Source organism: Chlorocebus sabaeus, chromosome 23 (assembly GCF_047675955.1).
Source record: "Chlorocebus sabaeus isolate Y175 chromosome 23, mChlSab1.0.hap1, whole genome shotgun sequence".
Taxonomy (NCBI): Eukaryota; Metazoa; Chordata; class Mammalia; order Primates; family Cercopithecidae; genus Chlorocebus; species Chlorocebus sabaeus.
In genome coordinates, this window is record NC_132926.1 from 7,437,060 (window position 1) to 7,452,183 (window position 15,124).

Sequence of the window (15,124 nt, forward strand, 5' to 3'; positions counted from 1 at the left end):
CTCTGAAGTTGACAAAGTAGTCACCCAACTATTGAAAGACGTCTTCAGGCTCACTGAAATTGCAAAAGTTTCTTCATTCAAATTGCTACCCTGACAGAATAATTCTGAGAGAAAGAGAAGTCACAGAAAACACAAGATTTGATAGACTTCGAGTTAAATACAGCATAGCACCCCAAAGCATTCATTTGGTTAATGGTGGGTGGAATTATTTGAGCAAAACATCTTGTGCCTACAAGCAACTGCAGGTGCAGGCAGGGAAGCCTGCACGAATCTTTCACCAAATTTGGACCTGAAAATTCCCCAGAAGCTGGCACTGGTTCCCTTCCCTTGTAGTTCTTTTAGTCCCTGCTTTGATGGTGGAAACATTGTGACAGCTGTGAATTTTTTTTTTTTTTTTTTTTTTTTTTTTTTTTTTTTTTTTTTTTTTTTTTTTTTTTGGCAAATGTATCCACTCAGGCCGATTTCCTGTTTTCTTTCCTCCTCAACAGACACTAGGAAACTTAGCCGACCTGTCTCTGAGTTTATAATTTCAAGGATTTAATAGATGAACTCTGGTTTATAGAACAGAGACCAGAACTTCAAAAACCTCTATTGATTGTACCATTCATTCATTCATCCTATTTTTTAGCATAATACACTGTGTTAGAGAAGACGAATACAATCTTTGCTTTCACAGAACTTACAGCTAATGTATAGGCAGTACTTAAGCTACAAGTGTGATAAAGGTTGTAAATAAAAAATTCAGGATGCTGAGGAAAAATGTAATGGGAGAAGCTAACTTCAGTGTAAAGATCAGAGAAGGCTTCCCTGGGGAAACAGATTTTGAACTGATTTTAAACAATAAATAGAAATTAGCTATGTGTACCAGATTAGGGTACTAGGAGATGGAGGACATCTAAACAAAGGGACCTGTGGATCTTGGAGTGAAGGGGACATGCTGAGCTGGAGAAGTGAAAGAAGACCAGAGGCTGGAGCTTAGGAAACTAAGGAGAAGGTATAGGAGATAAAGGTCAAGAAAAGGCAGATCATCAGCCTAATGTAGGTCATGTTAGGGAATTAAAAGCTGCATCCAAGGTGCAATGGAATATTGGTTAGTTATTACTGCGTAACGAATCACCCCACATCTCAATGGCTTAAAGCAGCAATCAGTTATAAATCACATGTTCATGGATCGGCTAGGAATGACTGATCTAAGTTGTGCTCACTTGGTCTTGGCTGTGCTCGGTTGAGTTCATCTGTGCTCAATTGATTTTGGCTGTGCTTGGTTCATCTTGGCTATGCTCTCTCCTATGCCTGCAGGAGAGCTGGAGCTCTGCTCTGGACTGGGTTTGGCTGCAGCATGTTGGCTGGGGAAGCTCTGGTTGGCTGGTCTAATCATCTTAGGACCAATGTACCCAAGCAAGTCCACTCTATGGAGACAGCAGAGGCACGAATGCCAGGCAGAAGCTTGCCAGGCTGCTGTCACTTCCATCTCATTTTATTGGCCAAAGCAAGTCACATGGTCAAACTTAGAGTCAAGGGGCAGGAAAATAGACTGTCCCTTTAGTAAGAAGACCCAAGAAGTCACTTGGCAAAGGGTAAGAGTACAGAGAGAGAGAGATGAAGAATTGGAGCCATTAATATAATATATTATACCATACATGAGAAGTCAGTGTGAATTTTTAGGCTGGTGATTGACACATCATCCAAGGAAATTCTCTGCAGCACCAAACATCTCTTAGTGGGGCCTGAGTATGACTTTGTGATATATCCTACACTTACCTGTCATCCTAAGGTCTGTCCCAGATTCATAGAATCACAGAATCTTCTTAATTCCTCCAGTTTATGCTTTTAAAACCATCCTCTCTCCTCTGTTACTGGTACTGAATGGTACTTTAGTTTCCATTCCTATCATCTCCTCCCCACACTGTCAAAAACATCCCAACTAATATCACTTCAGTATCTCCTCCTCCAACCCACTTGCACATTACCCACAGAGTGGCCTTTGATCCTATCTGTCCCGTAAAATAGGGTTCCCCCTGCTTGGCTTGACAAGCAGGCTCTTCTTACAACAGTGCCACGTTTCCTCTCCATGAGCTCTGTCTCACGTGCTCTGTGATCCAGACATAACTGAATGACTCATCTTTCAGCTGCCTTCACTTGGGCATGTTTCTGTGGCCCATGCACACTTTTATTTCCTCCTGCTTTTCTATCCAGAATTTCTCTACCTCTAGTTATCTATCTGGAAAAGTGCTCATCCTTCAAGATCCAACTCAATGGTTACCTTTTATTTATTATTCCTGCCCATCTTCCTGGGAAGAAGTATTAGCCACCCTTCTCTGCTACTCTATTTAGCACTAGCCATTGTGTATGCAATTATTTGTATCCAGTCTTGTCTCCTCTTACATGGTGGGGATACACACACACTTCGCTGTGTAAGAGATAAATCATGTATAGGAAGAAAGCATTAACATTTAATTGTATTTCTACTTATTCTTACAAGTATGCTTTAAAAATTATATTTCTTGTATATGGTTTATACTATATTAGTGAAGAAGTACAGGAATATAATTTATGAATAATAAATAGAAATACTTACTGAAGATACAAGCTCAAAAAAGGTGTATAGATTGGTTTTTGGAAACCACTCTTATGCTGTTCTCCTTGGTAGACAGGATATTTCATCTTCACCAAACCTATGGCTGAAATCCTCCCAAAAGCAGTGGCAGGGGAATTCCCACAAGGAAATGCCCCAAACCATCTCAAGATAGCTCTGGTTGGGATTCCACAGAAAAGAGCACTAAATGCCAGGGTGATTAGTCCAAAGCATTTATTAGGGGAATTTACAGAGTGGGCTGCCAGGTCCTCATGATGGACAGCAAGAGAAAGATGTTCTATCTAGGTGTGTCTGCAGTTAGGAGTCGAGGTATGGAATTTAGATGAAGGTTTCAGGCATTTGGCTCAGGCCGGGGCCAGTTTCTTTCAGTGTTTTGGGCAACAATCTAGACATCTTTAACAGTGTCTGGGAATGTTCAAGACCTGAGACGGGATTCGAACCTTCCAGGAAAAACAGGCCAGCTCACAAAGTGGTCAAGGCACTCTATGTTTCTCCATTAGGACACAGGAAGTGGAGGGAACCGGGGAACCCTACATGGGACCTCCATATCAAAACCAAACTTGAACTCCTTAAGTTTTCAATGGAAGCCCATAGCTTTAAAGTACAAGGAAATTTTTATTACAATGGAGAGCAAAGCTATCAGCCAAACAGGCCTTCCTCCTCCCCGCCGAACCTCCTGTTACATACAAAGAGGAAAAATTTCATAAAATATTGTAGTTTTCCTGGACTCTATATGATAAATTAAACACTGGTTCTAGACGGGTCATAAATACATCTCTGCCAACTGTTGTGGATGAATCAAGGGTTTGTATTCCCTAGAACCAACATAAATTGTGCCTGGAGAGGAATCCCAGGGAATGATGGACATATGTGCCTCTTCTCCTCATGATCTATCTTAGAGCATTTGTCTATATAGAGAAAACCTATAGTCTCTACCTCTCCGCTATACACTCAACGTGGTTGGGAGGAAGAACCTGGATTTAAGCAACTGACCATGCAAATAATCCTAATTTAAAAGACTTTCTTCTCATTTCCAGGCCAGTAGATTGACGTCCTCTTTCATAATTGCCAGAAACAGAAGTGCTCACTTAAGTGGCCTTGTCACTAGCACACAATGACTCTTGCTATATTTAATAGCAAGAGCTGACTGTCCCAGAAACATAGATTGTTTCTAACAGCAACAGTAATGGTTAAGCTTTTCTAAATATACACAGTGTCCTGGGCTCTCTCTTACTTGCATTATCACACTTACTCTGTACAATACCCTGGCATAGATACTTTTATTATTCCCACTCTGTAGATCAGAAAACTCAGAGCTTGGATGGCTTGTCCCAGGCTATACAACTAGTCAGTAGCTGAGCAAGACTAGTTGTATAGCCTACCATGACTAGTTGTCTCAACCTACCATGAACATTTTTAACCATCTTGCTACACTAGCTCTAAAAATAAATCAGTTAATCCACATGAAGGGGCTGATGAAGGATTTTCAGAATTTTCCCAGCTCTAAAATTCTAAAATAATATGAAAAATGTGAAATGTTATGCAATGTATTCTGAAGTCAAAGAACAATGCCTTTGCGTAGTTGTCACTACGCAAGTTTGCGGAGCTTCATGCCTCAGCATCCCATCTAGTGAGCCAGATGCCCAGGGTTACCCAAATAGATCACATGCCCCCAAGACAAACACTGCTGAGTCCCCACCATCAGACCGCTGGAAACCCTTTCAGAAAATACAGTATTGACATTGGTTACAATGAGGATCCAGGGCACATGTGACTTCCTGCTGTTTTCTCCTTGCCAGATGTGGAAACGAACGTCTTAATGTGGGGAAATGTTGGTAATTGCTGAAGATGACTATTGTAGCTTTTTTCAGAAACAAGGACTCATTTTTAGAAAAGAAAAAAATAAAAAAGATTGTGTAATGGCTAAGTGGAAATTCACAAGCAGGCAGGCAACACACACACACTGGATGCTTCTCTCTGCTGTAGAAAAGAATGGATTTCAGATTAAAGACTAGTTTTATTATGTTCCCAGATGGCAGGCCATCTTTATGGAGTTTAATTTTTTTAACAAATTATGTATCGAATAAACATTTCTAGAGAGTCTTTCATGAAAAATAGCAAAGCTAAGAAGTCTTGATGGAGTATTTAATGTAAAGGGAGTGGCATGAGCAAAGGTTGTTCATTAGTAGGAGGGAAATGGAAAAATAAGAACTGATGAAGGTCATGGGCATGGGAGTAGCTGCCCTCAACTTGCAGGATTCTGCACGAATCTGGGCCCTCTCCTTTGTCTCTGATCCCCCTCTTCTTGGCTGCCTCCTGCTCTTGCTTCTCTCTCCTCCACCATATGACTCACCCAGGGGCTTCCTGAAATCCATTTGCTGCTCTCTCTGTTCTCTGCTCTCCTTTGCAGGGATCCGTATCACTGCCCCCCGTTCCAGTTTTTATTTCCATATGAAATATGGCATATATGATTTATGGCATGTATAGTTTGCTGGGGCTGCCATAACAAAATATGGCAAATTAAGTGACTGAAAGAGCAGACATTTGTTTTCTCACAGTCCTGGACATTGGAAGTTCAAGCACAAGGTGTCAATAGGTTTGGTTTTTCTGAAGGTCTCTTCCTTGGCATGCAGGTGGCTGTCCTCTGCCTTTGTCTTCACATGGCCCTCTCTCTATGCACGCATGGCCCTGGTGTCTCTTCTTCTTCTTATCAGGACACCAGTCCTATTGTACGGGAGCCCCAATCTGTCCTAATTACTTCTTTAAAGACCTAGGTGATGGAGGAAATGAGGAAGCGGTGGACAAGGAGTCTGAGTTCTGGAGTTCTATTATCCCCCATAGTGGTTATAATAATAATGGTTAATAATAATACATTATACACTTGAACATGGCTAAGACAGTAGATATTAAATGTTCTCACTGCACAAAATAATAACTATGTGAAGTGATGAATATGTTAATTAGATTGATCTAACCATTTCATGCTATATACACATATCAAAATATCACAGTACGTGCAGTAAATATATACCATTTTTATTTGTCAATTATTCCTTCATGAAGCCTGGATCAGGGGAAACTTATCTCCAAATAAGTTATGTTCTGAGATACTGAGGGTTGGGGTTTCAGCATGTGGATTTTGAGGGAGCACAATTCAGCCAGAAAATGGCACCGTCCTGCTTACCTGGACCTTCTCTTTTAAGCTCTGGCCTCATAGTTTCTGTTACTCACTGAAAATGTTCACGTCACCTTATTTAACAAATTCATTCAGTTATTTAACAAATGATATTTTGAGGAGTCTTTTTGTGGCTGCCATCATTTTAGATGTTGGGGATACAGTGGTGAAGGAAGCAGATGGAAACCCCTACCTTCATGAAATTGAATTCTAGCAGCAAAAGGCAGACAAAACAATAGGTTTAAATTAAATGCATAATTTGTTAGATGGTAAAACATGCTTAGCAGGGAAGTAGGATAGAGAGGGCTGAGCCAAGAGTGGCAACCTTAAAAATGATCATCAGTGAAGGTCTTGCAGAGAAAGTGAACTGATGGTGGCATCTGAATTAAGACTGAAGAAGGTGAGAGAACAAGATTTAGAATTGGGGTTTGAGATCCTTGCAAGAAAGGCAGGAGGGAATTTTATTTTAAGTGGGCAGTGGGATGCCTGATAGAAAGCTTAGCTGAGAACTTAATCTGGAGATACTAGTTCTAAAGTACAAGTTTTTACAGCGTCAGGTTCAACATGCCAAACCTAAACTTGTCACCTGCAGAAATAGCACAGTTTTTCATCCAATGATTCTTTGTGTGCCCAGCACCAAGTACCAGGCTGGGCCCAGGTCAGGTACGCACTGTGTGCCTGTTGGATGAACAAATGAGCCTCTGCTCTGGGCTCTGGGAAAACGAGGATAAATAAGTAATAGCTCCTCCCTAAAGAAGCAAACACCTTCAGGCAAAGACAGCCTCTTAGACCGGATTCCCCCAGATACAGTCCCTCAGTAACCAAGGGTTTGGGTGCAAGTCATTTATTTGGGAAGTGAAGAGAAATACTGGTAGGAGTGTGAGGGGGTGAGATAGGAAAGGTAGGCAGCCAATTAAAAATGGCATTATCAAGTCAGCTAGTGCTATGGCTAACTGGAAATTTATTAACCCAGGGAAACTCCAGGGGCCATAGAGTCACAGCTCAGAATTACCCAGCCCAAGGGCAGGGGAGTGGAGGCTTTGGAGGAGGCCTAATCCTGGAGGGCATTGGTTTCCTGAGCTCTAGTAGCAGTAGAAAGTCCTCAGGCAGCTGGAAGATGGGCACTGAGAGGATAATTGGAGAGTGGGACGTGGGTGTGACACCATTGGTCTTGCACCCAACCCCTTATCTATGGGACTGTATCTGGGGGCATCCAGTCTCAGACTCACAAATGTGTGAAAAAGCAAATACAATGTAATATGACCAGTTGGTGGCAGGGTTCATCTGCTATGGACCATATTGATTTAGCCTTGGGACCTAGCACGTGACTTGGCTCAGCCTATACATAAGCAAACATTTGTTAAATAAATGGACAGAGTGCTACAGGAAACACAAAGGAGAGAACAACTATTTCCCCAACACTTTTACCACAGACACGGGCTGGTGCTTTCCCTTTCCCTTCTCTTCCCTTGCAGACCACACCACCCGGCCTCCTCTACAGATTGGTGGGGCCACGGGACTGAGTCCTGGTCAATGGGATATGTTCAGAAGGGACGTCCCCACTTCCAGGCCTGGCCCACTAAACCCTCCCAAGCACAATCCGCATGACTTCTCCTCTTCTGGCTGAATGGAGCAATCTCTGAGACCTAGGGGGGGACTCAGCCAGAAGATAGAAGGATACCCGATCCCCAAGCTTGCTCCCTGGAGGAGAATATTGTCATCAGGAACACTTGTGTTGAATGCTTGTTGAAAAAGCAGTCAACCTATTTGGTTTGACCACTGAGCTTTAGGAACTGTTTGTTACAGCAGCTAGCCTACCCTCATTCTGTGGGTGCCCCGTATACATGTGTGAATGAATGCTGATGGGAAGAGATTGTCCATTTCACTCGACTCAAAGTTGGCAGTGCTAGTAGAAGTGCCTGAAGTTGGTGCATCCCCGGCAATAGCAGAAGGGAGAGGTGAAATGATATGAATATCCAACTTCATTTCATTCCTAGAGTTGCTCAAGGCCAACCCTGCTATCAGCCCTATAAGCAGAGCCTGTCTTATTTAAATTGCTCCTGCAAAAGTGTGTGCCCGTTTCCTTTTATCCTATTCCCAATATAAATGGAAAAAATGTTGGCCTGCTGCCTGCATAAAATTACCTCTCATGCACCTGACAGTTATTATTAAGTTACTTCCTTCACCTTTTCTCCCAAGTTCTCATTTCATTTCATAAGTCAATATGGAAACTAGCTTTGCAATTTCAGCCCCTTGGAAAATTAAGCAGCTTTGTAAAGAGGCAGCACTGTAGGAAAACCAGTAGCTGAGTCTGAGCTGATATGAATTGCGCAGTTTCTTCAAGTACCAGCTAGCTGAACTTCCTTGCCTCCCTCTGGAAGGAGGGAGATTGAGGCAGGCCACAGCCCAGAGATTTCTTTTTTCTTTTTCTTTTTTTTTTTGAGACAGAATCTTGCTCTGTCACCCAGGCTGGAGTGCAGTGGCGCAATCTTAGCTCACTGCAAGCTCCGCCTCCTGGGTTCATGCCATTCTCCTGCCTTAGCCTCCTGAGTAGCTGGGACTACAGGCGCCCGCCACCTCGCCCGGCTAATTTTTTGTATTTTTTCAGTAGAGACGAGGTTTCACCATGTTAGCCAGGATGGTCTCGATCTCCTGACCTCATGATCCACCCGCCTCGGCCTCCCAAAGTGCTGGGATTCCAGGTGTGAGCCACTGCACCCGGCCTAGCCCAGAGATTTCTAAGAGGAAGAACAGAGCTTAGAGAGGGAAGGATTGGGCACTGACTTTGGGCACCACTGCACTTTCTACTCTTTTCATCTTACTTGATTCTGGCAACTACTCTATGAGTAGGTATTATAATTGTCATTTAACAGATAGGAAAACTGAGAAACGAACAGATGAAGTCACCTACAAAAAGGCACATAGCTAGTATGTTATGGGAGTCACAAGGGGAACCCAGTGCTCCTTATCTCCGCTATGACATTGTCTTGCTGCCTTGAGCTAGTTGCATACTATTATGGGTTGAGTTGTGTCCCCACAAAAGATACTAAAGTCCTAACTGTGAGTACCTGTGAATATGAGTACTCTGGAAATAGAGTGTTACAGATGATCAAGATGAGGTCATTAAGGTAGGCCTTAGTCCAAGGTAACTGGTGTCCTTATAAAACGTAATTTGAGGCAGGTACAGTGGCTCAGGCCTATAATCCTAGCACTCTGGGAGGCCAAGGCAGGAGGATTGCTTGAGCTCAGGAGTTTGAGACCAGCCTGGGCAACATAGGGAGACCCTGTGTATACCAAAAATTAAAAAAAAAAAAAATTAGCCAGGCATGGTGGCGTGTGCCTGTGGTTTCAGCTTACTCAGGAGGCTAAAGTGGGAGGATCACTTGAGCCCTGGGATTTTGAGACTGCAGTGGGCTGTGATTGCACCACTGCATGCCAGCCTAGGTGACAGAGTAGGGCCCTGTCTAAAAGAAATGAGAAAGAGAAAGAGAGAGGAAGGAAGGAAGGAAGGAAGGAAGGAAGGAAGGAAGGAAGGAAGGAAGGAAGGAAGGAAGGAAGGGAGGGAGGGAGGGAGGGAGGGAGGGAGGGAGGGAGGGAGGGAGGGAGGGAAAGAAAGAAAGAAAGAGAGAAAGAGAGAAGGAAAGTAAGAAAGAAAGAGAAAGAGAGAAAATGAAAGAAAGGAAAGAGAGAAAGGAAGGAAGGAAGGAAGGAAGGAAGGAAGGAAGGAAGGAAGGAAGGAAGGAAGGAAGGAAGGAAGGAAGGAAGGAAGGGAGGGAGGGAGGGAGGGAGGGAAAGACAGAAAGAAAGAAAGAAAGAGAGAAGGAAAGTAAGAAAGAAAGAGAAAGAGAGAAAAGGAAAGAAAGGAAAGAGAGAAAGGAAGGAAGGAAGGGAGGGAGGGAGGGAGGGAGGGAAAGAAAGAAAGAAAGAGAGAAAGAGAGAAGGAAAGTAAGAAAGAAAGAGAAAGAGAGAAAATGAAAGAAAGGAAAGAGAGAAAGGAAGGAAGGAAGGAAGGAAGGAAGAAAAAAGAAAGAAAGAAAGAAAGAAAAGAAAGAAAAGAAAGAAAGAAAGAAAGAGAGAAAAAGAGAGAGCGAGAAGGAGGGAGGGAGAGAGGGAGGGAGGGGGGAGGGAGGAGGGAGGGATGAATTTGGACAAAGACACATGCAGCTAAAAGACGAAGTGAAAACGCAGGGAGAAGATGGCTATCTACATGCCAAGGAATGCCTGCAGCTACCAGAAGCTAGGAGAGAGGCCTGGAATACACCCTTGCTTACAGCTCCCAGAAGGAACCAACCCTGTTAACAGCTTGATTTTGAATTTCTAACCTCATGAACAATAAATCAATACATTTTTTGTTGTTAAAACCACCCAGGTTGTGGTACTTTGTTATGGCAGATACAGGAAACGAATGCACTTCCCACAAGGGAGTCTCAATTTTCTCATCTGTGTAGTGAGAAAAGGAACAGTATCTCCTTTGGGAAGTTTTAAGGTCTGTTGAATGAGATGATACCTGCACCACTTCCAGAAGAGCTCAATAAATAAAAGAGGTTATTAGTAACCTTATTCTGCAGGGAAAACTCGGACATTGCAGAAAAAGCCACCACCGGTTTTGTTTTCTCCTATCTTCAGGAGAACGTTTTCTTACTCTCTGGGACTGCCTAGTTTTCTATGGAATTTCTTTAATAATGTAGGAATAATGAACAAAATGAAGATAACATTATTTATCTGACAGGTTCAGGCGAGAAATAAAGCATGTATGTTAAGGTTTTTAGCAAAATGTCACATTCTATTCAGCTGTGAGGGAACATGATTATCGGACCCCACGGTTTTGCTGTTTGTGATGCCATGACCCCAGTGTCCAGCCTCAGAGCAGGGTCTCACTCCAAGAGACACAGTCCAGCCACCAAAAATCATTTTCAATAGAACCCAAATTCTTTCCTTTGTTTCTCCAGTGCAGTGAAGCCCTCCTTTCCAGTCTTCTGAAGCTCTCCTTTCTGGCCCCATATTCTACACCCTGTTTCCTGGCTTCCAGCTGCTAGATTCTTTAAAACGAACCTCTTCTGCCTTTTCCACTGTTCTTTCCTCTCTCCCTTGCCTCCTTTCCTCCCCATCCACATATGTTTTCCTTTCCCTGTTCCCGTCATGTATAATAGAAGTTAAACAAGCCACCAGGCATAGGTGGAAGAAGGGAGACTACTCCACCCTCTTTAGCAGCAGGAGGAAGAGGGAACACTGAGAACACTTGTGTGTTCATACTTTTTGTTCCATTAAAAGGAATAGGTGCCTCTCAAGCTACAAGGTGGGGCAAGGCTGTTTTGATGAAAGGAACAGTGTTAAAAGCACAGTCAGTACGATCTGACTTTTGATTGCGATTCCAAATCTGACTAACGCCTACTGGGCATGGCATTTAACTTCTGGGAACCTCTGCAAAATGAGGATACAAATGTGCATTTCACAAGGTAGGCCGAGTATCAAATGAGATAACAAACGTAAATCACTCGTGGTATCGCACCACAGTAAGCAAGAAAGACTCAGAGGATAGCAAGGGAATGCAAATTTTTAGACCATGTATGCACCCCCCAAACTGCCCACAGGAAAGAGGGAGTTTCTTTCACTCAATATTAAACAAAAATAAGTAGGCTTTACTCTGATTGAATCAATTTGGGTCACTTGCCCACATCTGGAACAAATACTGTTACTGGGAGAAAGCTTTGCCCTGACTGGCTTTGGCTGGGTTCCTGCCGTCTCTGAGCCATCATTAAGATTACCTTAGTCCAATGAGGCTCCAGCCCTGGGGTGGGGCTGTGCTAATAGAGAAGGCGAGGGGCAGTAAATAGAATTCTCCCTACACTTCCCTCTGGTGAGTGAGGTGCCCCGACCCTCCCTGTTTTATTTTCAGGGCATATGAGGAGGAGCACAGTGTTAATTCCAGATCCGAAAGGCTTGTTTAGAAAGTTGTTTATCTAATCAGCAGGGAGGCCAGCTATTTACAAGCCAGCGACCCAAAGAAACTGTTTCTTTCCTATCCAGATCTGGTAAGTCTTCCACAGGAAGCTACTCTGGGTCCCTAGGCCTTTCTCCACAGCTCAGCCCTGCTCGTGGCAGGCAGAAAAGTCCCACCATGAGTGACAATAGAGACTCATATTTATGAACTACTTTGCAGTTTGCAAAAGGCTTTCACATCTGCTATCCCACGTCATCAATGAGGGATGCTGGGGAGGATGCTGGTTTGTGGATTTCAGAACCATATTGCACTAAGGATGGAAAGAAAGGACTCTGAGGATGAGGTTCTGGGAGGCCAGGGTGGTTAAGGCTTGCAAGGGGGGTGGGGTTGGACAGTTATAAGGGGCATTATAGTTTCTGTCTACCCACCAGCCACGTCTCCTTTTGTGAACAGACCCCATGTCTTCCTTCGGAGTATCCAGTATCCCCTAAGAATATAGCCTTGGGTCTTAGTAGAATTGTTAGCCATGGTGTGCATTCCCGCGGACTCCAAATGACCCCTGACCTATGAAAGTCCATCCAGGTTCTCACCCTTTCTGGAATATGAATTTTGGTCAGAAACACAGCCAGAAAAGGACATTCTGAAAATCCTTGACTTTGGCTCTGAAGGAGCCAGCTTTCCCTCTGAGCTTCCTGAGTCTCAGTCAGATTCTGTGAATATGTGCAGGACATTGCACATGTCCCAGAAATCTTGTTCATTTCTGGGAAAAAAAACCCCAGAATTTTACAGGTATTGCATTGAATCTTTGGGTCAACATGGGGGAGTATTGCTATTTGAATAAGATTAAGTCTTCCAATTCATGAGCATGGGTTATCTTTGCATTTATTTAGTTTTTCTTTAATTTCTTTCTTTTTTTTTTTTCAAGAGAATTAAATCGTTTATTGATTACACATGATAATGGATGATACACAAGCTTCATTCCCATCTATAATTTTATCTGGTACTATTATTCAATTTAGATATATTGCATAGGATGTGCCAACAATCACTTTTATAAGCAATAATTCCATGATTTTGCTTGTGTAATCCCTTTTAATGGTGAACTTCAGGTCACAACAGTAACTATCAGTTCAACTACACCAAGGTTTCCAAAGACAATGGCTTCTCCACCCAAGCAGGTTGTATATAAATTCCAAATAGAACCTGGCATCACCCTGAAGGAATTCTAACTTCACACTCTTGGGGAAATTTACCAAGATGGCTTTAGAGTAGACTAACTTTACACAGCACATAAAAAAAAAGACATTTATTCAGCGTCACGATCAGACTATTACATTTAGTAATCAACAGCATGGGTGCAAAAAAAAAAAAAATCTACATTAAAACCCTTTGTTGGAATGCTTTACACTTTCCACAGAACAGAAACTAAAATAACCTGTTATACAATTAGTCACAAATACAGTCCTCGAGTTTTTCGCCCATACACATGAGTATTTGTGTAAAACATGTCTTCTTTGTAGCAGCTAGGCCCTGCCACCACTGTGCTTGGCTGAGTTCACAAATCTGTTGTAACCTGTAGCTTCCCTGTCACTTTTCTGGCTCTCCTCTCCTGCTAAGCTTTGTTTCCTAATTAGAATCTTCTGCCACTGCCATAGCTACTGCTGCTGCTGGAACCGCCATAGCCACCTTGGTTTCGTGGTTTTGCAAAGTATTGCCCTCCACCGCCATAGGGGCCAGAGCTTCTGCCTCCAAAATTTCCTCCCTTCATGGGTCCAAAATTTGAAGACTGATTGTTGTAATTGCCAAAATCATTGTAGCTTCCACAACCTCCAAAATTGCTTCCATCATTACCAAATCCATTATAGCCATCCCCACTGCCACCATATCCACCACCACCATGGCTGCCACCAAAGCCACCACAACCACTGAAGTTTCTTCCACGACCAAAGTTGTCATTCCCACCGAAACCACCTCCACGATCACCACCAAATTTTCCAGAACCACTTCGACCTCCTTGGCTGGATGAAGCACTAGCCATCTCTTGCTTTGACAGGACTTTCCTAACTTCACAGTTGTGGCCATTCACAGTATGGTATTTCTGAATGACAATCTTATCCACGGAGTCATGGTTGTCAAAGGTTACAAAGGCAAAGCCCCTTTTCTTGCCACTGCCTCGGTCGGTCATGATTTCAATCACTTCAATTTTTCCACACTGTTCAAAATAATCTCTTAGGTGATGTTCTTCAGTGTCTTCTTTAATGCCACCAACAAATATCTTTTTCACAGTTAAGTGGGCACCTGGTCTTTGAGGATCTTCTCTTGAGACAGTTCTCTTTGGTTCCACAACTCTTCCATCCACCTTGCATGACCTTGTATTCATGGCTGCGTCCACCTCCTCCACAGTGGCATATGTGACAAACCCAAAGCCCCTGGAACGCTTGGTGTTGGAATCTCTCATGACCACACTGTGCGTGAGCGTTCCCCATTGCTCAAAATGGCTCCTCAGGCTCTCATCGGTTGTTTCAAAGTTCAACCCTCCAATGAAGAGCTTCCTCAGCTGTTCGGGCTCTTTAAGAAACTCTGACTTAGACATGAGGGCAGGGAGAAGAGAGACTTTAACAATGCTTCTTCGGTGGTGTCCACGGGCAGAAAAGTCTTTAATTTCTTTCAATGATATTTAGTCATTCAGTAAACAAATCTCGTATTTCCTTGGTTAAATTTATTCCTAAGTATTTTATTTTTTTATGTTATTATAAATGGAATTGTTTTCTTAGTTTCATTATTGATTGCTCATTTGTAGTGTACAGAAACATAATTGACTTTTATATTGCTCTTGTATCTTTCAAACCTGTCTATCAGCTTTAATCATTTTCTATGGATTTTGTACAAATCGATGTAGTTTTACTTTTTCCTTACCAATCTGGATGCTTTTTGTTGCTTTTTCTTGCCTGTTTTCCTGGTTAGAACTGCCAGTAAAATGTTGAATAGAAGTGGTGAGAGCACACATCCTTATTTTATTCCTGATCTTAGGAAGAATATTTTTAGTCTTTCACTATTAAATATGATATTAACTGGATTTTTCACAGATGTGTTCAATCATTATCTAACGAGATAATCATGTTGTTTTTGTCCTTTATTCTGTTAATTTGTTGTATTATATTGATTGGTTTTCATACGTTGTACTAACCTTAAATTCCTGAAATAAATCTCACTCAGGCTTGTCATGGTGGCTCACGCCTATAATTCTAGCACTTTTAGAGGTTGAGGCAGGAGGATTGCTTGAGGCTAGGAGTTCAAGACCAGCCTGAGCAACATAGCGAGGCCCCCTGTCTCTACAAAAAATAAAAACAAAATCTCAGTTATAATAGGAATCCTTTTTTGTGTGCCACAACCATTTTTGTATGCTGGCATT

General features: G+C 42.6%; 1 protein-coding gene across 1 annotated transcript; it reads right to left on the bottom strand.

Moving 5' to 3' along the window:
* Nucleotides 1-13,005: 13,005 nt before the first annotated feature.
* On the bottom strand, nt 13,006-14,325 carry LOC103245010 (heterogeneous nuclear ribonucleoprotein A1-like). The gene has a single exon (XM_038010288.2). The coding sequence runs from the start codon at nt 14,303-14,305 to the stop codon at nt 13,343-13,345; it is 963 nt and encodes a 320-aa protein (XP_037866216.2). The 5' UTR covers nt 14,306-14,325; the 3' UTR covers nt 13,006-13,342.
* Between the last annotated feature and the right edge of the window lie 799 nt (nt 14,326-15,124).